This window comes from Gobio gobio (genome assembly GCF_949357685.1).
Source record: "Gobio gobio genome assembly, chromosome: 11".
NCBI classification, from domain to species: Eukaryota; Metazoa; Chordata; class Actinopteri; order Cypriniformes; family Gobionidae; genus Gobio; species Gobio gobio.
The window spans coordinates 13,858,757-13,882,277 of record NC_137104.1 but is presented as its reverse complement, the minus strand read 5'-3'; the positions used below and the strand labels follow the sequence as shown (position 1 = coordinate 13,882,277).

The 23,521-nt window shown below is 38.6% G+C and overlaps 1 protein-coding gene across 1 annotated transcript in view; it reads right to left on the bottom strand.

The window, feature by feature from the left end:
* csmd2 (CUB and Sushi multiple domains 2) overlaps positions 1-23,521 on the bottom strand; it is a gene marked incomplete at both ends in the record, with an annotated part of 367,659 nt that overhangs the window by 5,406 nt on the left and 338,732 nt on the right. Inside the window, 17 exon segments of the mRNA XM_079829996.1 lie at positions 1,130-1,309; positions 1,514-1,625; positions 1,722-1,795; positions 2,180-2,353; positions 2,507-2,680; positions 2,788-2,967; positions 4,507-4,683; positions 7,222-7,404; positions 9,372-9,545; positions 9,671-9,859; positions 13,794-13,967; positions 14,067-14,240; positions 14,635-14,808; positions 15,094-15,288; positions 15,562-15,747; positions 17,379-17,567; positions 21,993-22,139. Coding sequence (XP_079686122.1) covers positions 1,130-1,309; positions 1,514-1,625; positions 1,722-1,795; positions 2,180-2,353; positions 2,507-2,680; positions 2,788-2,967; positions 4,507-4,683; positions 7,222-7,404; positions 9,372-9,545; positions 9,671-9,859; positions 13,794-13,967; positions 14,067-14,240; positions 14,635-14,808; positions 15,094-15,288; positions 15,562-15,747; positions 17,379-17,567; positions 21,993-22,139 — 2,856 coding nt within the window.

Below are 23,521 nucleotides of genomic sequence, written 5' to 3'. Positions count from 1 at the left end.
CAAAAACTTTTGGCAATATAGTGTACATACTGTATAATACTGTTTTTATTGTATAAATGCAGCCTTGGTGAACACAAGAGGCTTCTTTTAAAAAACATTAAAAAAATAAATAAAAAATCGTATATACACACACATACAGTACTGTTCAAAAGTTTGGGGTCAAAGATTTTTCAATGTATAATAATAATAATATACTGTATTATAAAATATGTAATTATTAATAAATACACGTTTAAATGAATGTTGCAATGTTTAATATGTAAATAAACGTGATTTGGTTGTTTTATAATATATATGTGTGGTCATGAGATACACTTGATGTGCACTTGTTCTCTATCCCATTTTGGGCAGAACATTTTCTATGATTTGGAATCTCACTTCATATATCTGAATACCCAGGGAAGTCTACTTCACAGGACATAATACGATGCCTGGACACAGACAGCGGGGGATAACAGCTTTATTAGATGTCATAAGACTATGTTGCCTCTCTCTCTGGTCTCCCAAAGGTGCTGTTAATATCCTTTCACTGCAAAAGGCCAGAACCCTGCATTTATAGCTTTATTATGAAAGATTTCAGCAACATATTTCAACAGCTCTTAGAGTGTGATCCATTTAAGCTTTAACTTGAGACTAATACCATCTTCCTTTAGCAGAGTAAAAAGCAAATTGTTAATCTTATATTTCTGCTCTAAACTCAGTCGTCACAGTAAATACTGTATGGGAACTGTTTATCTGAGGATATTTTAAAGCAGCCTTGGCTGTCTAAAACCAAATCAATGCAATCTATTGGGCTAATCAGAGCTCTACTAATATGAACTTTCACCAATAACATGATGAATTGGGCACAGCGATCACACCAGTTGTGGAGATGAAACAGATGCACGTGGACATTTATCAACATTTGTGGAGAAGAAAAATCACAAAGTGGTTGGATACAGTAAATCATTAAATCTGTGAATCAAGCAGATGGGCTACACTAAAACACACATGTGGTACGGACATGCTCAAAGGCGATTGATCATTTTCTTGACATTTTTAAATGTTTTACATTTGCATGTAAAATCGCATTTTAATAAGTATACTTTGGTTTGTGGGCTCATGTATTTGTAAAGCATTTTGTACATACGTGCACACAACGGAGGTTTCCCTGTCCAGCTGCCATCAGCCCTACAGGTGCGGTGTTCAGACCCTCCAGCCAGGTAGAATCCAGGCTGACAGGTGTAGATGAGCGTATAACCGAGAGACGGCAGCTCTATGGCACCTACATCCGCCTGAGCGGGGAGCTCCGGCTGATTACAGTGATGAGCTGAGGAGACAGAAGGAGAGAGAAAATATTACATTGTGCAGGGTGTATTGTGAAAGAAAAAAAATCGCTTGAAATCAGAAAATGTTGCTGTACTTCATTCACGACAGATAATTACATCATTATTTTATTGCATTTACAAAATGCAAACAAAAAGTACAGTAACAGAAAATTCAGGCTAATATTTTTTGTAATATTGTGGCTAACCGATGCACTCAGGCTGCATGCCACTCCAGGTGAGGTTAGGCAAACAGGTACGAGAGATGGAACCCAGAAGAATGTGGCCCTTTCTGCAGCTGTAGAATACTGAACTACTAATCTGTTGATACAAACACACAAATAGTCAATAAATGACAAGAGAAAAAAAAGAGTTCCAGACGTGCTGAAAACAGCCATGATCTGATGTGATTGGCACCTGGTAGCCTTGAGAGTTGTTCTGGTGGGCAAAGAGAGGAGTGCCAGGATCTACACAGCTGGTGTGACTGGGATCTGTAAAAAAAAAAAAAAGTAAGCAGCATATATGAATATGACTCAATCTAGTACAGATATCACACATGTAGGTATATATGAGATTATGTATAGTATATGATATATGAGGTGAATAGAACATTCAAAAGAAAAAATTCACAAAAAAAAGTATCACAGCTTCCACAAAAAATATTTAGCAACAACTTTTTTCAACATTGATAAGAAAGATTTCTTGAGCACTAAATCAGCATATCAGAATAATTTCTGAAGGATCATGTGACACTGAAGTAATGGCTGCTGAAAATGCAGCTTTGCCATCAGTTATTTAGTATATATAAAAATAATAAAGGTGCTAGAACTGTTTTCTAACTGTGTTAGAAGAGACATGAATACATCGCTTCTGACCTATGCAAGAAGGTTGGGTTCCACTCCAGGTTCCATCATATTGGCAGTATCGCCGAGCAGAGCCAACCAGTATCAAAGGCGGGTAACATGAGAATGAAACAGAGGACAGGTATGTGAACCCTCTGTCTTCCCGCTTGCCTTGGGCTGGTATCCCTGGATCTCCACAAAATACAGCTGCAGGAAAGAGAATTTCATTGAGGAAAACACTATATTATTAGGTATTAATCTAAAATGTAGAAACGTGTGAATCTAAATGCCTATGAAAGGACAAATATTTCTGGTTAAGGCAAATTATATTTTGAGTATTTCAGAAAGATTCACACTTACGAAAACATTGAGGCCGTTCGCCGCTCCAGTTTCCCGTGCCCTGGCAGGTAAGGATGGTGGGAAGGGAAAGCTGGTAACCCTGATTACAGCTATAACTTGTGCTAGACCCCCACTGAAAGTCAGTCCCCATCACCTGCCCATTCGGGATACTAGGAGGTGCCCCACACACAATGGCTGTGAGAGGACATAGACAATCAGTCATGTTGAACTAGCGGTCTAAAATAATAAAATAAATAAAATAAGTAGACATGAAGCTTAGTTCATAGGAGGTGGGCTCGAACCTTTGCAAACGGGCTTGGTGCCGTTCCATGTGCGGTCCTTGGTGCAGATGAGCGTGGAGGCACGATCGGCATCCACAGTGAAGCCTGGTGAACACTGGAAGCTCACAGTATGGCCAAACGTGAATTCGCTGCCTAGTCTGATACCATTAGCTGGCACTCCAGGATCTCCACAGTTAATGACTGGAAGTGGGCAGAGAGAGTAAAGAAAAGTCAAAGGAAGGCTGAAAGCCATTTGTGGTGCAATTAGAGAAAGTATGAGAAAGGCTGAATGACAAGTGAGGTGTCTGCCAAAATTTGGATGATTTGGAACCATTTTATAATTAGCCGTTTCATTGAAACAGATAACAAATTTAGGCAAAAACATTTTCATATTAAAAGGGTCATAAACTGGAAGCAACAAGTTTTTCTTATCGCTCTAAGTGGTGTCCTTAAATTAATGAACTGTTTTAGGCAGCAGCTTTGGGAGGCTCTTTCCTCTAGTCACTTCCTGTAGTCTGAGGCCACCAGCACCTGCTCTGTGCCAAAGACACCAATGTGTCTGGAGCTGTAATGTTTGCACGTGACCTCCATTAGCTCAGAGTCTGAACAGTGAGCATTGTGTTTTTATGAGCATGGCAAGTCACTCGGGTGGCTGCCAAAGATGGGGGACAGGGCTAGTCTCTATCTCTCCAACACAGGGCTGCTATGTATACGTCCCTGATCAGCTTGTGTCCAGGGCAGGGATAATGGAGAACACTGTCCCTCATTATTAAGTCCTGAACCACAATGCATTGAAAAGCTTCACGCGAACAAAACCAATTCAACTCCAGCCTCTGGATTCCTCAAGAGTACAGCCACTGAGAGCTGTACTATTCAGCGCAGTTTAGCCTAAGAAAATCTCGAGAATAAAACCATGCCTTTCTAAAGCCACTTAAAGACCCTATGAAAAGACACAATGAGCATAGTTAACTTATCCATTCAACTTGGAAAGTGGGAATTACCAACTACTCAAGAAAGCCACTCGAGTTCAGGCTTACAACATGGAAACTTTTCAATTTGGCAATCCACAACTTTGATTCAATGAGATGATGCATGACCATGGTGAACATAGGGTTACTCAGGGAGATACACAGACAACAACAACATTTTAAGCAAAATTGAGACATTATTGAGACAAAGTTCCTACATGGCATGAAAATAAGACTTGTTTAGCAAATGTTTGCAAGGAGCTAGTCTCTGTTGACAACTGCAAAGCTAATGGTAATGATTCAGTTTGCCTTCGGTTACCAAGATAAGAGCTTAGACTTAAACTAGCCTAGCTATGCTATTGATTAGACAGAACAAAACATCCAGATAACATGCTATGTTTTTAATCAGGCATTGAGGAAGAGGGATAAGATATGCACCATGAATTTATAGTTCATAATTCTAACATTTTAATTAATATTTCATGAGCAAAAAGGCCCATTGTCAATAGCATAGTGATGTATGAAGCACAGCTCACAGAACTCACTTTCTAACCAAGCAGCATTCTTTTGCTTAATGTGGCGAATCCGCATAACCAACTTGAACAAGTTGCATTAGGGAAATCTTTCTCCTTCACACAAAATTTCCAATCATGTGGATTTCTACTGAAATGGCTGAATGTTACAAACATTCACCAAACAATGAGACTTTAGTGATAAGCTACTTAAAAAATAAAATAAAATAAAAACTCCTGTTGAGGTATTGATGGGGCACCTGTGCATTCCGGCATGTCCCCGGTCCAGGTGCCATTGACGGTACAATGACGGGTGAGCAGGCCATTGGAGTAGTAGCCTTCTCTGCAGGAGTAGGTGATAGAGCGGGAAAACACAAGTCCATCATGGACCTGGATCATGGCGTTGCGGGGAGTTCCAGGGTTGCCACAGGAGATCACTGCGAAAAAGACAACAAGAGAATGTCAGACGGGATGCAAGCTGAGAAGCAATGTCAGCGTTGAACATGAATCCCAGGTTCAATGGAGGCTGGCACACTACTAGGCATCTAAACGAATTACAGGACTTGCACCTCCCTCAAACTGGACAGTTATTTGTTAATTTAGTGTTTAATTAATAAACACATTTACTGCAGGAGATTTCATACATTAGACAATCCTCTGCCCCAGGACAGGGCAGATGGCGCTTATTCATGGGTGTGTGCCAATGAAGAGCAGGTGGGCATACACTCACAACCAGGGATGCCACCAATATGGGCAAGAGGTTTGAGAACTGGAGACCTGCCAGCATGAAAACAAAGAGCTTGAGCGGTGAATAGCGAGCTTAAAACAACTAACAGCAAACTAGTGATTACCTGTGGTTATTTATACACACCCCAGTGTCCTTTGGCTCTTAAAAGGTTTTGTTTTCTCTAGTAAAAAATCAATATACTAAAATGTATTTGAAATACATTTATTTTATGCTAAGAATACTACAAATACATTTTACATGTACTTAAAATAAATACCCTGCCATTGTACTTTTAGGTATACTAAATGTATATACTAAAGGTATACTTAAAGTATACTTGCAATAGTTCCACTTTACCAGAATCAAATATACTTAAGTACACTTTAAATATATTTAGATAGATACTATCTTTACTAACAGTGATATTAAACACATTTTAGGCTTAATATTAAGAAATGTTCATTGTGCAATAAAGACGTACTCCAAATAAAGTGTAATTATAATATGTATATCAGTAAGTCTTAAGTGGTATGTCAGTAAATATGTTAATGGATTTATAGTATCCTTAGTAGGAACTAAATGTATTTTAAATACATTTTGGTATAGGTTATCATCACTTGGGTCAGGATACATATTTTATATTGGACACCAAGTGGTGAACCAACATAGAACCAAATATGTTTATTGGACAAAACAAATAATTCACCATACATTGTGGTCAGCATAAACCCTGGGATATTAGGGACTGGGATAACATTTCAAAAGAAATTTTGCAACTACATGTAAATTAGCAGTCATTAAGAGTATTAGTAGACTGTCTGCTAAATATCTGCTCACACTTTATTTTGATGCTCCCCAAATGACATTATACTGACTATATGTAACTTTGCCAGTAAGTCAACATATTCTGCTAACCCTAACAGTCTACTAATACTCTAATGAGAGTTAGTTGACATGTAGTGGCAAAGTTACTTATAGTTAGAATGTCTAAAGCGGAGTATCGAAATAAAGTGTAACCAAAAAAAAGGTATGGGTATTTTTGCTTTTTAAACTATGAGTGATTATGTGCAGAGTATGTTGGATAGCAAAAATAACCATTTGATGAGTATGTTATATATTATTCGCATGCAGGAATGTTTTTTTGCATCACAACCCACTAGTTGATGACCACATTATTATAATACCCACCAATTCTGAAAAGAATGGTCATATTACTTCATATAAGTGAATGCTGGGACGTCAAACATTTGTAAAGAGGACATAAATGAAAGGGGAAAAAAAGTCTTCTTGATCTCCCCTTGCACTTTAAGACAATTCACTATTTATGGTGTGTTCAGGATGTAAATTTATGATAGGGGGTTTAGGCTGTTATTGATTTGTTCTCTTGAAACGTCTGCATTTTCTGAGAATCCACCTTTTAAGCCCCCACAGTTTGCTGAACTGGCATGGATAACAATAGCCCAGGGGTCAAATCAATAGAGAAACACAAACTTAGGCACGCACACACATTTCAAACTCACAACCCCCAAGCAATTGGGAGGTAGGAATGAATTCAGATGACAGTGTGCTTTGTAGGAGATGCAAAACTAAAAATATCTCGAATGTTTAGGGGTGACTGTTAACAATGTGAGATGAAACAAATGGCTGGTGTTAAAAAAGTGGGGTAAGAAAAATGACAGGCATCTCCGCACGGGTAATTAACCTGGGTTTTTTGCTTCTCTGACATGCCTTTCTTTGGGATGTCAGCCTGACTCCACAGCCAGACTCAACAAACCAACACGAGCAGAATAATAATGCTATTTAAGAGAGAAGCAGAGAGTGCGAACACAGCAGAGCAGTGTCCAGGGGACCAGCAGGGCCGGCACAGTCGTTTGGGCAACTTGACTGGATAGTGTTCAGCATGTTGGGGAAAAAGGAAACACAGAACGGTGGAAGTGTAACATGTGTACACCCCAGGTGTACAAAGGCACTTTAAAGCTACAGCAGAGAACAGACGAGAACAATCAAGATGAAAATAACTTTTCATCAACCACTTTCCATCTCAGTCTGTCTGTCTCCATCTCCCTCTCCTGTTTTGCACAAAGTTTAAACACAAGGGAATTTGCGTGAAGAATCAAATAACTCTCTGTCTGAGAAATTTGCATAGGCTACAATTTTGGGTGAAGCAGAATCTTCCAGAGGCAGAAGCAATTAATCATGCGTTTTCAGCCACATTCTTCTGCAACCACCCAGGTTTCATTTTTCTTACCATGGCATTCAGGCTGGATGCCCACCCAGCTCCCGTTAGCCAGACAGGTCCGTTCAGAGGAGCCCGTCAGGATGTAGCCGGGCTCACAGCTGAATCGTACGATGCTCGCAACAGAGAACTCCTCTCCCAGACGGATCCCGTGCACTGGAATGCCAGGGTCTCCACATAAACCGGCAGAATCCCCTGAAACAACACACATATAAAGACTATGAGTACTTGGACTCTAATTCTTACGAGTACAGCAGGGGTCTCTAACCAGTGATATTGTTTCATATGGCAGTGTATCATTCTGGTATGGCCTTTAAATTTGCACATTTAAATTGTTTTGCAAAACATTAAAAAGGAAAGTAAAATAAAACATACAAAATAAAATAAAATAAAAATATATCGTGCTGAATGCACAATACAAGGAAAAGGGAGTGCATTTTAAGCTTTTATAACCACCACCCAACGTGGTGTGGCGCAACTCTAAACTAAATCACTCTCATTAAAATCAACGGAGCTGTCTATACACTTTAAGTACCATGAGTCTAAACATTTGGTTTAATGTCTATGTGCAATAAAAATACCCTCAAACCAGTCCAATATAAATCCTTTGACGAATGAATGGAAAACTACAATCTAGATGCCCCGCAGGACTTTCAAACTTGCTCTCTATTACATTAGGTTTTTATTTAAAGAGGTTAACTGAGATTTACACAAGATGATGAGTAATTTCATTCATATTTATTGAACAACTCTCGGTGGTAGACCTGGAAAAGGAGATGAAAATGAGGCATCACAGTGGCTTGGTTTAGGTGATAATTTACTTTGGATAAAAAAAGCACCAGGGACAGAAAATTTCCCTTAATTTCCCCGCTCATAATGCCGACGTGTGCACTCCATGATGTTCTTCAGCAAATCCTCTTATTTTGATCCACTGATGCATTTACAAATGATCTTTCTATTCCCCATATATCCTCTGGTAATGCTCAACAAACAATCACTAATTCAAAATGAATGGAGAGTCTTTCGGTGAAGGGCAAAGTAAATATTAAAGAATCCCTACTATTTACATAGCACATATCTTTTTCAGAAACTCGAATTGACAGGCCAGTTATTAACCACAAGGTGTGCAGACTGTTGCAAAAAACCTCTAATGCACTTTTTGACAGCTGGCAGAAAGAAACTGCAATCTTTTGAGAAATATGAATGTTATGAATTGTGACATTAACCTGTCAGTGGTTTTACAGCCAGGGATGAAGCTCTTCTGGCATATCTGAGGGCTGCAATGGGCTGATGTGTTTATAGTGGAGCAGGGCAGCTCATTACCTGGCAGGCATGTGGGAGTCTGTGTCGCCAAGCCCAATATGAAAAGATTAAAGCAGTTTATGGGGGGACACACTCCTCGCCCTTCCGGACGCTGCCTAGATAGCAATATTGTATTACCACCCACTGATCTGGGCTGTAATCCTGAAGCCATTGATTCATCATCTCGCATGCTTACTAGACCTCAGAGATGGTATCATCTCAAAGGAGCCTTTGCCTTGACAATGTGTATATATTATATTTATTTAAATTTGTAAACCTTGGAAAAATATTCCCCTCTTTTAAAGTTTACATTCCCTTGTTAGAGAATCTGAGTGTTTGTTTTATATTTACAAAAACATAAGAGAGCTAAATAAGGAGAAAAAAAAACATTCATTTCATTAGTACTTTGGTTTAGTACTGCCCTGAAGACACAGCATACAACATTTGCATATACTCTATAATAGAAAAAGTCTTCATAGCCTTCATAATATTGCTGCATGTTTGAACATAAGTAACTGTTTTGTAACCTTTGTGATAGCTGTGTGTAAGTCCTTGCTTTGTCCTGAGTGGTAAACCTTGATCTCAATATCATAGTCACTGCAAAGAAGAGCTCAAATGTGCAGAGCATGCTGGGAAACCAAAGAACTTGCAATCACTGAAGGATTTTTGTCAGTTCCACTGCTCAGGACAAAATAGGCACTCAAGATGTTTTGAAATAATATTTCTAAAACAATTTATATATTAATAAAGTCCTGAATAAAATTTGATACAAACATACAGATGATGCAAGTATCTGTTGAGCAAAATTGTAATTGTGTGAATAAAATGTGCATGTTGAGCAGGGAAAAGATTTAGAGTACCAGAGCAATGTGGCAGGGAGCCGCTCCATTGGCCATCCAGCTGGCACATGCGGGTGGTATTGCCCACAATGGTGCGCTGGCCGATGCAGCTGAAGCGGATAACAGAGCCCACTGTGCGTCTGTCCCCCGAGATCTGTGCATACGGAGGCATGCTGGGACGATCACACAGAACCACTGCGGCACACAGACAAAAAGGCAAAACTTAGCCACAGTGCACAATGTCACATGTATAAACAGATCAGAGTAAAGTAGGTTATGGAATTATTTGAGTGATGGTTTATCAGGCTAAGATGACTCACAGAGGCACTTGGGTAGGGAGCGGTCCCATGTGCCATCTCCCTGACAGCTCAGAGTGCTGGTGCCCAGCAGGTAGTATCCAGGGTTACAGTTGTAAGAAATTGCGGTCTGGAAACTGTAACGATGAGGCCCGCTGGGCAGGACCTGTCTGACACCATTTTCAACATGTCCCGGATCAGTGCAGTTCACAACTAGAGTGGGCGAGAGAAAGCAGGAAAGAAAGAAGAAAGACAAAAAGAAACTTATGATGAATACTGTTGAGAAATACACCGATTGGGGTCAGTAATCTCTTCTTTTATTTGAAAGAAATTAATACTTTTATTCAGCAAGGATGCATTAAATTGATCAAAAGTGACATGTATAATGTTAAAAATGTGTTTTTTTTTCAAATAAATGCATATATATATATATATATATATATACACACACACACACACACACACACACACACACACACACACACACACACACATACACATATATATATATATATATTCTCCTATACAGTAAGTGTACATATACATATATACTCCGATCAGGCATAAAATTATGACCACTGACAGGTGAAGTGAACAACACTGATTCTCTCTTCCTCACAGCACCTGTTAGTGGGTGGGATATATTAGGCAACAAGTGAACATTTCGTCCTCAAAGTTGATGTGTTAAAAATGGTCAAGAGTAAGGATTATTCTTATAAGGAGATATATATTCTCCTGTACAGTAAGTCCCGTAAATATTACCATTGTCTATGGCCTCCTCCACAGCAAGCCATTCTGAATAATGGGCAACTGTGACATGCAAATCACGTTCAACACACATTTTTGCTTGTTTGTGCCATTAATTGATTTGTGCAATTCCTTTAGTGAATCATGTGAAACAAATGTCGCTGCCAGAGGGCGCAATTCGTTTTTAGTGAAATGTCTCCAAAGACCTTAACTCTTCACCACACAAATGACACAGAAAAAGGCGATTTTTGAAGAAGATTAAAGGCTTCTGGAAAACTTCTGCAAATATTTGAAACCACAACACAAACAGTTGCTTCATTAACGGCTGGTGTAGGGGGTGGCTGAGGACATGAACTGGGCTTAGAGAAAGAAGAGATGGAGAGAAAGTGCTGGTGTGTTAGTTAGAAGCCAAAAAGAGGCAGAGAACGAGAACACAGGAGGACAAAAGGGATTGATGGAGAACCAAAAGAAGAAATCAGCAGTAAATTGTATTCATTCACGCACTAGAAGAAAACAAAAAAGTACATTACAGTGCAAGAGCAATCGAGCAAGCCAAGGCAAGAAGATGGGCTATTATGTTAAACTATGTGTCTCATTCTAACGAATTTAGTTGAACACACTTCTGGTGACATTTTATGTGCAATTATGGGGAAAAAGTGAAGCAAAATGAAGAGGACAGGCTTCGTTATTTGACTCCAGAGTGTCCCTTCTGCCGTTTGAGGCCAGCAACATTCCCTTAAAATCGCTCCGTTAGGGACAGCTTGTCAACAGAATTAGACTTTCCAGGGTAGTAATGCATGCTAATGCCTTTAATAGCTCTTAACTGAGCCAGCCAGAGCCATTTCTATGAAGCCACCATTTATAACTTTAAAAATACTAGTTTGATTTTTTACTAAAATGTTAATAGCAAAGTCAGAAATAAACACATTTTTGAAATCAATAAAAAGAAAAGAACAAATGAAAACAATCTGGTTTTTTTTTTGTGCTTGGCCATAATTCGATATTAAAATTGATGCTCCCGCTGGCCAGTGGCAATTTTTGAGGGGAGGTGGTTCAATTATCTGCAGATCTAAGATCTATCCAACTTATCTGTGTGGTTTAGGAGGCCATTTTGGAGATAGAAGTGGCTCGCTCAGACACAAATTGGTGCTGATTAGCAGGGCTGTGCAGAGGCCTACTAAATTATTGATGCAGCTCGGAGCTCATAGCATTTTTTACCGGCTCCTTTTGTGCCATTAAAAGGGCGTCTTCCCACGCTCTGTGCTAATGACAGACCATGATGGAGAGACCGTGGCTGATATGATCAGACCACTTCAGCTTCCTCAGCCAGAGTGATGCCATACATTCACAATGTGTGGTATTTTTTTTCTCTTTTGGCTTATATATGGCAACTCCAAAATAAATATATCTGATTAAACACATAGATTTACATATATTGTCATTGGCTGGAGCTATGGCAATCATCTGTCGCCCCACCTAGAGCATTTTTTGAGTCAGTAAGAGGTACAGAGTGGTCATATTTACCATTGTTTGGTGAATTTTTACAGCAAAATGCAGTAATTTCAAAAAGAAACTAAGCGATCGAGATTTTCATGTGAGAGCGAATTAGTTCCTCATGCAGATTTCGCAGTGGATTCAAATTGGTCATTTGGTCCGTGTTGAACAATAGAAAGCTGCTTGGTTCGAAAGTGACTAATGAGCTTCATACATCGCTACATTATTGACAATAGACAATGGATGCAAAAATTGCAAACAAAAATTCACTAATGTGTCCATGCCTTAATGCTAAAGATTTGCTAATTTTTAAAGTTGCATTAAAGTCTTTTAATGTAAACCCTTACTTGCCTTATGTTAAATCCTTTAAATGCGGTTATCCTTAAGGCAAGACACTACAGGTGAATAGGGATTTTTTTTAAATTACAAGATATCACTGTGAAACTTCTCCAGTTTATTACTGGCATAAACATAAGAAAAAAATGTATTACAAGTTTTGTGTATATTAATGTTTTAATATGCAAATGAGGCCTTATGTACTTATAAATATACGCTCATTTCCATATTTTTCCAAAAACAAAATCTGGAAATTGGAAAGGACCATGTTTAAAATTCTTGGTTCTATTTGTTGACATATTAGATGAGAGGGCTTTTACAGAGGGGATTCTGGATATCTTATTTTGTGCTTTAGTAAATTAGAGAATACTGACAATAGCCTTAAAAAATCAATTTCCGCCATGTTTTTTGGAGTTAAAGGACCTATAACTCAGGATAGGAATGATATATCAACAAATCCCTCAGGAAAAGCCTTCAGAATATAGTTCAGTATAATACTGCAAAAGTTGGTGCTTGTAGGTGCTACTGAAGTGGATATATCTGACTCTTGAGTGTGAGAAAAAAACTCATTTTGAGAAAACGGCCTTTAAAATTGTATACTGTATAACTGCATACATTTCTATAAAACCCCCAACCTACAAACAAAATATATATTCAGTTCATTAATATCAGTAGTGTATAATATTTAAAACACATGGAAATTGATAAATGAATACATTTTTAAAAGCAATAGCTATTAGAGAACTACGTTAAGAGAACTACCTTAACAAACTCATAACAACAGTCACAAAACTGCAGACGAGCTGTCCCTGTTTGTTGTATATGTCCATCTATAACTATTTGAATCTAATTCTGATGGGGTTTCGTCGTCTAATCTGTAGTTGTTTACTTTCTTTTTACTAGCTCTTGCTACTTGGCCTTTTCTATGAACGTTTATGAGCTGATTTCGCCGTTGTCTGCACTTTCTATCAGGTGGAGAATACACAAGGAAACGGCAGCGCGTAGTGAGAAATTCACATTGACAAATCAGATGTGGTTTTCGGCTGCAAACTTTCGCGGTTGGTAAGTTCTATAAAGGAAATGGCCATATTTGGATTAGACAGCGCTGTGTGTGAGACAGAGCTTTATAATGATACCAAGCATGACATGTTTCTATGAATTAAGACAGCACGAGAGATCACGCTAGAATAACTTTTGATGATTTCGGGTAGAAATTTAAAGGCTCACGGTGACAAAATATAATTAAATAACCACCTTAATGTGCAATGTTGACATTTTTTTATTTTGACATGAAAGCTTACATGTTAAGGGAGCAAACTGGCCTAAAATCTCAAAATTGACCACTGCATGAAAAAACAATGTTCACCTGCCGTGTCTCGCCTTAACAGTTTAACTTGTTAATTCTTAGTTAAGATATATTAGAACATGTAATCTTGTTCTACACCATGCTGAGTTATAGTACTGCGTTGAATAGAGAAGTCAAGTAATTTTAAAGTGACACAGCACTATTCACACTCCCTCTGCAAATGACACACACACGGATCGGCACTGATGAAGTCACAGGACTTACTTTTACATTTGGGCAGAGTGTTGCTCCACTGGCCGTTGGGCTGACAGTGAGAATTGATCGCACCTTGTAGAACATAACCAGGGTTGCAGGCGAAACGCACAATGTCATTCAGGTTAAACTGCGTTCCCTGAGTGATACCATTAGCAGGGGTGCCTGGATGTCCACAGGTGATAGCTACAGAGCAACATATTAATGCCATTAAATTGTTTATTTTATTCCATAGAGGCATAAAACTCACAAAACTTCAAATCAGATCAGTAAACAACAACTTACGGACACAGACAGGAGTCTTTCCGGACCAGCGGTGGTCCTGCTCACAGATGCGAACCGACACGCCGATGAGTCGGAATCCAGGATTACACTGGTAAACAACACTGCCTCTGTAGTTGTAGTTCTCACCAATGATCTGGCCGTTCACAATAGGCTCTGGTGTGCCACAGTGTCCAGCTGTTGAAGAAAAACATTGCAAATGCTCATATAAAGCCCATGGTCACAGTGATTTTGCCAAGTAAGACATGTTCCTAGATCAACATATTTTGCTGATCCTGGAACAACATTCCTATCCCTACCCATGACTTATCCCTAAAATGATAGGTGAATAACACTGATGTAGAAGCACCTAACCCTGGTTCTAAGTCTAAACTTGACATAAACTGTTCACTTATTCCTAAAATCTAATTAATTGATTTGATTATTGTTCCAGGATCAACAGAGATGTTAATCCAGGAGCATGTTGTACTTGGTGAAATCACATTCACCTAGAGCACATATGGCTACATTTTCTCTATATTTATTGATTGAACAAATCTAATTTACCCATAAGGGAAGTGAAAACACTCACCAAGACACTGGACCTCAGCTCCACTCCACAGGCCATTGGACATGCACTCTCTCACTCTGGAGCCCACCAGAGTATAACCCGTGTTACAGGAAAAAATGGCAGTCGCTCCGTACACGGTTAATGTTCCTATTTTATTCCCATTCGGAGGGGTTCCAAGGTCACCACAGGAAATGACTAGGTGAATTCAGATGAAGAGTAATTTAAATGGAATTCTGAATACAAGACCCATTGGATTTTTTAATACAGGACATTCATTTTAAAGTACTGAAATTGCCTTTTTTCAGGCTTTACTTGGTATGTAAATTGACTTTTGCAAATGAATTCATGACATATTAGATCAGGGGTTTTCAATTAAATACAAAAAATATATATAATTTCCAAAAAATCCATTCCACAAACCACTTATCGTCTAAAAATCATAATTTGAATTGATTTCACTATAGCCTATATAGTACTCACTTTCACAGGACGGTCTCGGCTCAGGGTAATCCCAGGTGCCGTTAGCTTGGCAGCGGATGACCCTTTGACCCTTGTAGAAATATCCAGGGTCACAGGTCAGCATCATCATGGCCTCATATTTATTCTGCATGCCGTAAATAAGCCTCCACCTCCCATGATCCACTGCGGAGTGGCCGATGTCAGGGCAGGTCACAGCTGGAGGAACAAAGTTAGTGTTAATCAAAATTTGCTCATTTGATTTAGACCTAAAAATAGTGCAACATATGGTTTCCTGCGAAAATTTGCACAATCCTGTTTAAACAAAATGTTTAATTCAAGATTGTATGTGGCGCAAAACTTTTGGATTCCACTCTATTCTCTTTTTATTTTAAATAGTTTAAAAGATTAAAAAAATATATAAAATATGTGTATTATCAGTCTGTTACGTAAATAAGAACATTCAACTGATGGTGCCACTCATGAACTCACGGACACAGCGAGGACGGGTCTCCATCGGGCTCCACCTCCCAGACTCTTGGCAAAGTGTTGACACCGGCTGAGCATTGGCCAATCGGAAACCAGGATTACAAGAGAATGTGACTCTAGAGCCGAGAGTGAAGTGCTGTCCGATGACAGTGCCATTCACTGGAGCAATGGGCATCCCACAGGAAACAACTGTGAAGGAGAGAAATATAGAATTCTTATCTCAAAACCCCAAGAAAACTGGCTATTTCTTTTTGCCGTCATACTTCAGAGAATACTCAGTGTAAACACACTCAGCGAATACCCCAAAAGCAGCATTGCGACTCTGCAAACACGAGCTTGCAGCGTTTCTGGGAAGGTAAACAAAAGCAGCTAGAAATGCTCAACAGGCACAATCTAAGATGTGGATTACATCTGGACATGGAAGAATACAGATCAACCTGTACAGCCATCAGAGAGTAAGAGAGTCCAAAACAATCTCTGCGGTCCCAACAAGTGTTTGGACACTTGAGCCACACTTAAATATAGCAATGTCAATGTCATAGATTAGATAGAAAATAATCAATTAACAATTACACCTGCAGATAATGGATCGGTTGGAGAAAGTACCAAAAAATCCCACACACTATCTACTTACAAAGGTATCAAAAATAGCTTTATTAGCAACGTATCGGTCCCATGACCTTCATCAGGCATATAATGTTGTAATGTCATGTTCCTAATGTCATAGATATTGAACCAACTGACATTTATTAAAAGGCAAATATTGTAGAAACAAAACTAAAATAAACAAAACTAATAGTTTGCAGATGACGCTTGGTTTTGCATTTGATCAAATAATGCAAATCACATTTTTCAAACAAACTATCATTTATTCAAAAATAAACAAATACAAGCTGAAAGCAAATAGAAACAAACAAAACAAAACAAAAAAATATTTCCAGATGACACTATCATCCAGAGATCTTTTTGGCACAAACTTTGTGTGTCAAATCCGAACACCAACGTACCAGGATGACATGCATTACTGATTCAAAGTTTAAATGGCCATAGATCTGCCTCCTCTAACATCTTTATTTGTCATTTAGCTAGCATTTTTATCCAATGTGATTTACAGGACACTTACAGGAACATTCGCAACCTGGATCAACCATGGATCAACCTGGGGTGAAGTGTCTTTCTCAAGGCCACAATGGTGAAAGTTATGACTGGTCCCTTGTTTGTGTGAACGTTACTATAACTATACTATCCTCAACAGTCATCTCTAGTCTTGAAAGTCATTATAATGCCTCTTCCTTTAAAGGACTGATACATAATGGATGTAATATCCCTGCTAGTCAACTTTCAATCAATCCCGAGTCAACTCCCATTTCCCAATACAAAAAAGACCTTTCAGTATGTTCAATAGAGCAGAGGGAGCGCTGTAAGGCTCTCGGCCTAAGGCATCTCACACCGTCCGTCAAATAGAAATCCAGCCCGCTCACAGGTGAGGCCTTTGTTAGACAGAAAGTGGTGATAAAACGCAGCACTTCTGAAACTGCAAAACGGTGGACCCCGTGGAGGCCCCTGCTTTAGTGGATGATAACTGCCTCTTTCTGAGGAGACTCTCCCCACGGACAGCACATTAGCAATAGTCTCGCAGCTATGGCTCCTGGCTAACCCATTTATTGTGATGAGCAATTTGACAGATGCAGCCAAGCCCTAAACATTGATGGAATACAGAATTAGCCACGGCGGCGCTGGTCTTTCGCAGAGAGAGTTCAGAGAGGAGGATAAACGCCTCCAGACTTTATCCAAAGAGTCTTGGACACCTTGAGACTCACCTTGGCAAAGCGGCACCGGAGCGTTCCATTGGTGGATGCCCTGTGGGGTGCGGGTGCAGGTGGCGGTGGTCTGGCCAATCAGGTTGAAGCCCCGGTCGCAGCTGAAGCGTAAGGTACTGCCCAGCTTCGTGCCCGTCAGGCTGTGTACCGAGCCATTCACAGGAGGGTCCGGAGCACTGCAGTACGCCGCTGTAGAACATACAAATATAAACACAGCCAGAAGTCAAAAACCCATCCGTCTGTGAAACCTCCTGCTCCAGTGCGTATTTTATTGCATTTCGATTCCTCATCCCGTTTACTGGAAATAGCAGGTATTAATGCAGCCGAGAGCAGAGGACTGATTAAAAAAGATGCATGACATTGAATTGCAGGAACATCATAAATGATGGATATGTAACAAAACAAAAATCGTTTTGTGTACTCTTTGTTTGCCTAAACTGTAATCCAGAATACAAACGATAGTCATTATACAAAGTTATGCTGTTTGGCATGTGCAATCCAGGCCACATTCTCTCCTGTGGCACGAGGCACCTGGGATAAGATCTTAGCAGGAATGTTCTCGCTGCAGACCAAACAAGAAAAAGAATGACGGTAATGATACCAGCATAATATAAAAGGATGTATGAAGGAAATTAGGAGGAAATGGGGCAGGAATGCAATTTGTCGCATTATTAATCGCTATGACCGCATTAAAGTCCTATCTGTTTCATGAGTTCACATGTCCATAAAATCCTTCAGTAATACAAGTAAACAGATTTGGCTTGCTGGCCCTAAAACAGGGGCTTCAGGAAGTTACCCCCGGACTATTTCATTAATGCGAGTTAATTAGTGTAATATCACTGGAGGTTTCCTGGAAAAGACGTCATGGGAGTGAGGCAGGATGCAAGTATCTTTGTTGCCCTTAAAAAAGAAAAGTTAACTTGAGAAGCCAAATTGCACAGGAAATGAATTCAAGATATATTCAAGACACACCTTATAATGGATGAGACAAAAGTACTGATTAAGAAAATGATTTTCTGCAGTGTAAGCAGCCGCTTATGTATATGCCCTTGTGTTGCGAATGACAGGATTAGATGAACAAGCTCATACCCAACTTCCATTTAAATTCCATTACAACAATGCTAATTTCAGTCCAACACAACGCCTAGCAATTATAATTTCCTTTAGGAGAGTAAGGGACCGCTCACACAGGACACATTCTGGCATTGAAAACAGCTAGATGGCAATAAACGGCAATAAAATGGAATAGAACGGAGGGGTCTCAAGACGTGTTTTTCAAAGCTGAACAGCTGTTAACTATAGCTACATTAAAGGCATATTAAAAACATTGTGCTGATGGCGTGAGACTATGCAATAGTCAAAGATGCCCAAGTGAAACATGTCCATGTACATGAGAATGAGAAAATGATGTGTCCTATGTTAACAACCCATAAAGATTGATGGGTTTTTACAGTATGCTGTGATTTGAGGTCATCTATATGCTAGTGTATTCCCAAAAGCTGATAAATATAACTTGCAGGAGATATATGAATGTTTTTACAAGTAGTCTCTTATTCTAAGCAAGGCTGCATTTACAGTATTTGATCAAAAATACAGTAAAACACTAATGTTGTGAAAGATTTCATTTTATATTTGATTATATATACTGTGTAATGTAAAAAAAGCAGAATTTTCAGCATCATTACTCCAGTCTTCAGCGTCACATGATCCTTCAGAAATAATTATAATATGCTGATTTGCAGCTCAAGAAACATTTATGATTATTATCAATGTTGCAAACAGTTGTGTTGCTTAATATTTCCATGGAAACTGTGATGCATTTTTTTTCAGGATTCAGGACTTCAAGAACATAATTTATTTGAAACAGAAATCTTTTGTAACATAAATGTCTTTACTGTCACTTTTTATCAATTTATGCGTCCTTGCATATTTTAGGTTTCAGTGGTTTGATCATTGGAAATATTTGTGTCTTGTAAAACTTGAGTGTTGCCCTTGCATTACTGTGTTATTTTTATTTATGTATTTTTCTTTGTCCTACAGTGAGTTAGCTTTTACTTCTTTTATCATTTTCTGTGAAGAGATGAAGTCCTAAGACTTCATGAGCGCAGCTTATCTCCTGTGTTGATGTTTTTTTTTTTATTAATGAATGAATTAATAATTAATTTGATAAATCAGTATATTTTGGTCTATTTTCGTAGAACACAAAGATATTAATTTAGTTTTTGTTTAGTTTTTGGAAAGAAATTAATACTTTTATAGTGGAGATTACAAGGACCAAATATACTGATGTATCAAATCATGGTTCAAGACTCTGACATATATAATAAATAAATAAGTTAATAATAAAAATACATCAACACAGGAGAGAAACTGCGCTCATCAAGTCATTTAATAGGACTTTATCTCTTCACAGAAAATGTTAAAAGAAGTAAAAGCTAATTCACTGTAGGAAAAAGAAAAATAAATATATACAGATGACACAGTAATGCAAGGGCAACACTCAAGTTTTACAAGACACAAATCTTTCCAATGATCAATCCACTGAAACATAAAATGTTTCCAGCCTCTCATCCATTAGCACTGACAGTGGAGATTATAGATAATGGACAAATTTAGAAGTTTACACATCACATACCTGTAGTAAAACTTTGAATAAAACCTCCACTAATGGTTTAAATGGCTCAGAGTGCTGCGGACCGGTTTTGTTTTGTGCGTTATTACACTCATGTGATAGAGCAGGTGCTGCCCTCTAAATGGCTAAAAAAAGACTGCTATTGATTGCTGGCCACAGAGGTCTGGCTGTAAGAGAAAGCTTAGTGAAATTTAGCCTTCACCGTTCAATTACTTTGTGAAGTCTGCGTTACCTAGTCGCACTGCTGTTTCCTACCTGACTATGACCCAAGAGCCCCAGCTTTGCATTTAATAAAGTCACAATGTAAACAACCTTTCATGGCCCTTGGCCCTTGTTTCTAAATTGCAAAGTCAATGCTGTCAGCTTTCAACCTTTCACCATTCAGAAAACCTCACACAGGTGATGGAGGGAAGGTAAGGTCAAGAATTAAAAAGAAAAATGAAAAGAGAAACAAAAGAGGGAAGGAGGAGAAGTGCAAGGAGCTACTACAGTTGATGAAGCAACAGCCTGTGGAGATAAAAGATGGATTGAGAAAGAAAACCGAATGAAGCTTTGAGTCTGTCCCACCATCTGTTTTTGTCCCACCAAGGTATCGCTACAGAAGGGAAACCATATTGAGGTGGAAAACCTAGGTGTGCTGCTGCTGCTAACCCAGACTGTCACAGAGTCCTATATCAAAAATCCATCATGCGAGGAGCGAGCGGAAAAAGCTAAACAAGCTGATGCCGAGAGAAGGGACTCTGATGAGCCAGACAAAGGGGTGATTAGTCATTCTTCTGAAACGCTAATGATTAGGAGCATACGGAAACTTTTTAAATATTTACAGGGTAATAACTCATTTAGAATTACGCCATTGCTCATGAAACGGTGCAATCAGGTTTTGATAGCTTGTGGCAGTATTTCCTACGTAATTCTGTTTTTGCAGCGGAGAGTCATAATTGGCCGTTTATGAATGTGTATCTTTAACTGTAAGTTGTCATAAACATTCAGGCAGTTGGGAAGTCATATTTTATTTGTTAGATTGTCATTTGGAAGCCAAACCGATGAGTAAGTTCATGAGTGTTTATGAATGATTAATTTAAAGAATCAGCTCATAAGAGTCATTTGCTTATGAACTATTCTAGTTACACTGTATATTTGTTTTTGCATGCAGATAGTGAAGATGCAATAGTATTATTTCACTGTATTGTTTAAATTCAAACTGCAAACTAATAGCTTGTGAAAAATACACTGAACACTATGAAGAACAACAGTACCACTAAAACAATACAAAGCTAGGAATCTATTAATCAGGGAAGCAAACGGGTGAGGAGTAAAAAAGGTGAGAACATTGCGTGGATAGAGAAAACCTTATCCGAGGTCAGAACACTATTTTTATTTTATTTATTTTTTAAATATGTTTACATTTCATGCTCATTTTATTAAGTATCTTTGCATCTGCCTGAAAACTAATTCTAACAGGTAAGAGGCAAAACAACCCTTATAAAACACACAAAAAAAGATTTCATAGATGTGGGAGCTGAATACATAAATAAAAAATAAAAGACAACAACCAGATAAAATGTAACACTCAAAAACACTCAAATAACACTTAAAACTGAAAACTGAAGATCCCACTGGCTACAAATGCATCAAAATGGGATACTTTGTACACCAACTCGTAAGTTAAACCCTATTTCTTCTGAGTTTAGCCACCAGAATTTTAAGGGCCCGCTTCCTTTGTTTTGTTGCATGTCTCAGCCTTGCCCGTTTTCATTTTTTATTTTTGCTTATTTATTTATTACCTTGTAATGTCACTTCACAAAACGAGAAGAAAGAAAAAAATCTTGTAGGTGACCTATTTTGATCTCAAAAAGGTGAATTCTCACCTAAAGGTGAGGAGTTTGCATCTATGATTAATACAAAAATAAAAATGTAAATAAAATCAGTCTTGGTGAATTCCAAATATAATTTGTGTTTTGATTATGTGTTGAAATGCTCACCTGAGTAGCGAATGCGAAAGCCCTTGTGGCTGGAGGTGTGATCGAAGGACCAGTGAAGGTAAACCTTGTTAGCAGAGCTAGTAATACTGAGGGGAGATGAATAGTTCCCACTCAGAGAAATGAGCAGTGGACTCTGTCTTGATGGACCTGCAGGATAAAGCAAAGCAAAAGGTTATGAGGTACAGTATATCTGGTCCAAAACTAATACATCTAGATATGCATTTGGCATTCTGAACATTAAATGCAATATAAAAAAATTGGGGTATACTAGAACAGGTTTTCATGCTTGAATTATTTTTCACATAGAGTGTTTTACACTGTTGCAGCACCTCTCTTCCCAGTCTGTCAGTAATGCTCTGTTTAGTTCTGGTCTCTATGACACCCTTCCTTCCAAAAAGAGCAATGTGCTCTGATTGATCAGCTGGATCAATGAGTTGTGATTGGTCAACTGCTTCTAGCTTGTTTCAGAAATGTCCTGGCCTTCACAATTAGCCTGACGTTATCATACTCAGATTCTAGTCAGAATATGAGTCTGATACTGCTCCATTGGGCTGTGATTATGAGGTTGCTGTCAACCGAACCAGGAAAGAAAATGTCTCTGCATTCAATTGGATGGACCTACAACCAATCAGAGCAACGGAGCGAATCATAGTTGTCAACAGAACTCAACTGCACACATGCTGGAAGAAGTAGAAGGAGAATATGAGTGTAAACGATCTTTGGCGGTGTTGTAAAAAAGAATTTAAGGATACTCTGAGGACTATTTAACCCAAGCACTCTTTGGTGGCGTGGATGATTACGTTATGGTTGATCATCTGTCTATCATCGTATAAAGCCCGCCCTGACAATTTGATTGGTCCGAACAGCTCTGGTTCGAGCATAGTTGCTCCACAACAGATCAAGTTCCCGACCTCAAATGTTGTGGGCGGGGCTAAGTGCGGCTGGCATCCAGGCTACCTTACGATAACCGGGAGTTTCAACAAACTATTAACACAACTTGACAAACTATTAACCTCAACCTTTTTTTTTGCGTATGCATTCTATGGGCATTAATTAAATGAGGAATATTGTGACATTCACATTCAAGAAAGAAAGCTCAACACTACAATGGAGGCAATCCAGGGAGTTCAGAAACGGTGCTTACTGATATAGAGAATAACTCCCTTTGTAGTGACTTTGTGCTTTGCAGACCTTTATTATGCTCAAACAGCAACATTACACACTAAAGAAAGTTGAAAATGTAGAAAAAATAATAATAATATGGCCCTTTAAGAAATGTCTTCCATGCATTTTATGCACATTGGCTCTGATTTCCTAAAGGTTTAAGTGTGTAAACTTGAAAGCACTCTCAGAAAATCTAAAACTGAGGATTGTGGAAGAAATTGAAATGTGTTTTATAGACCCAATTTTCAGTTGAACAGCCCTAAAATCCAGTTTAAACTAGGTCCAAAATGAAAAATAATATTTAAGAAATGGCCCTGATTGGATCACCTAACATAGATGTTAAATACACATTTTGAAAAATAAAA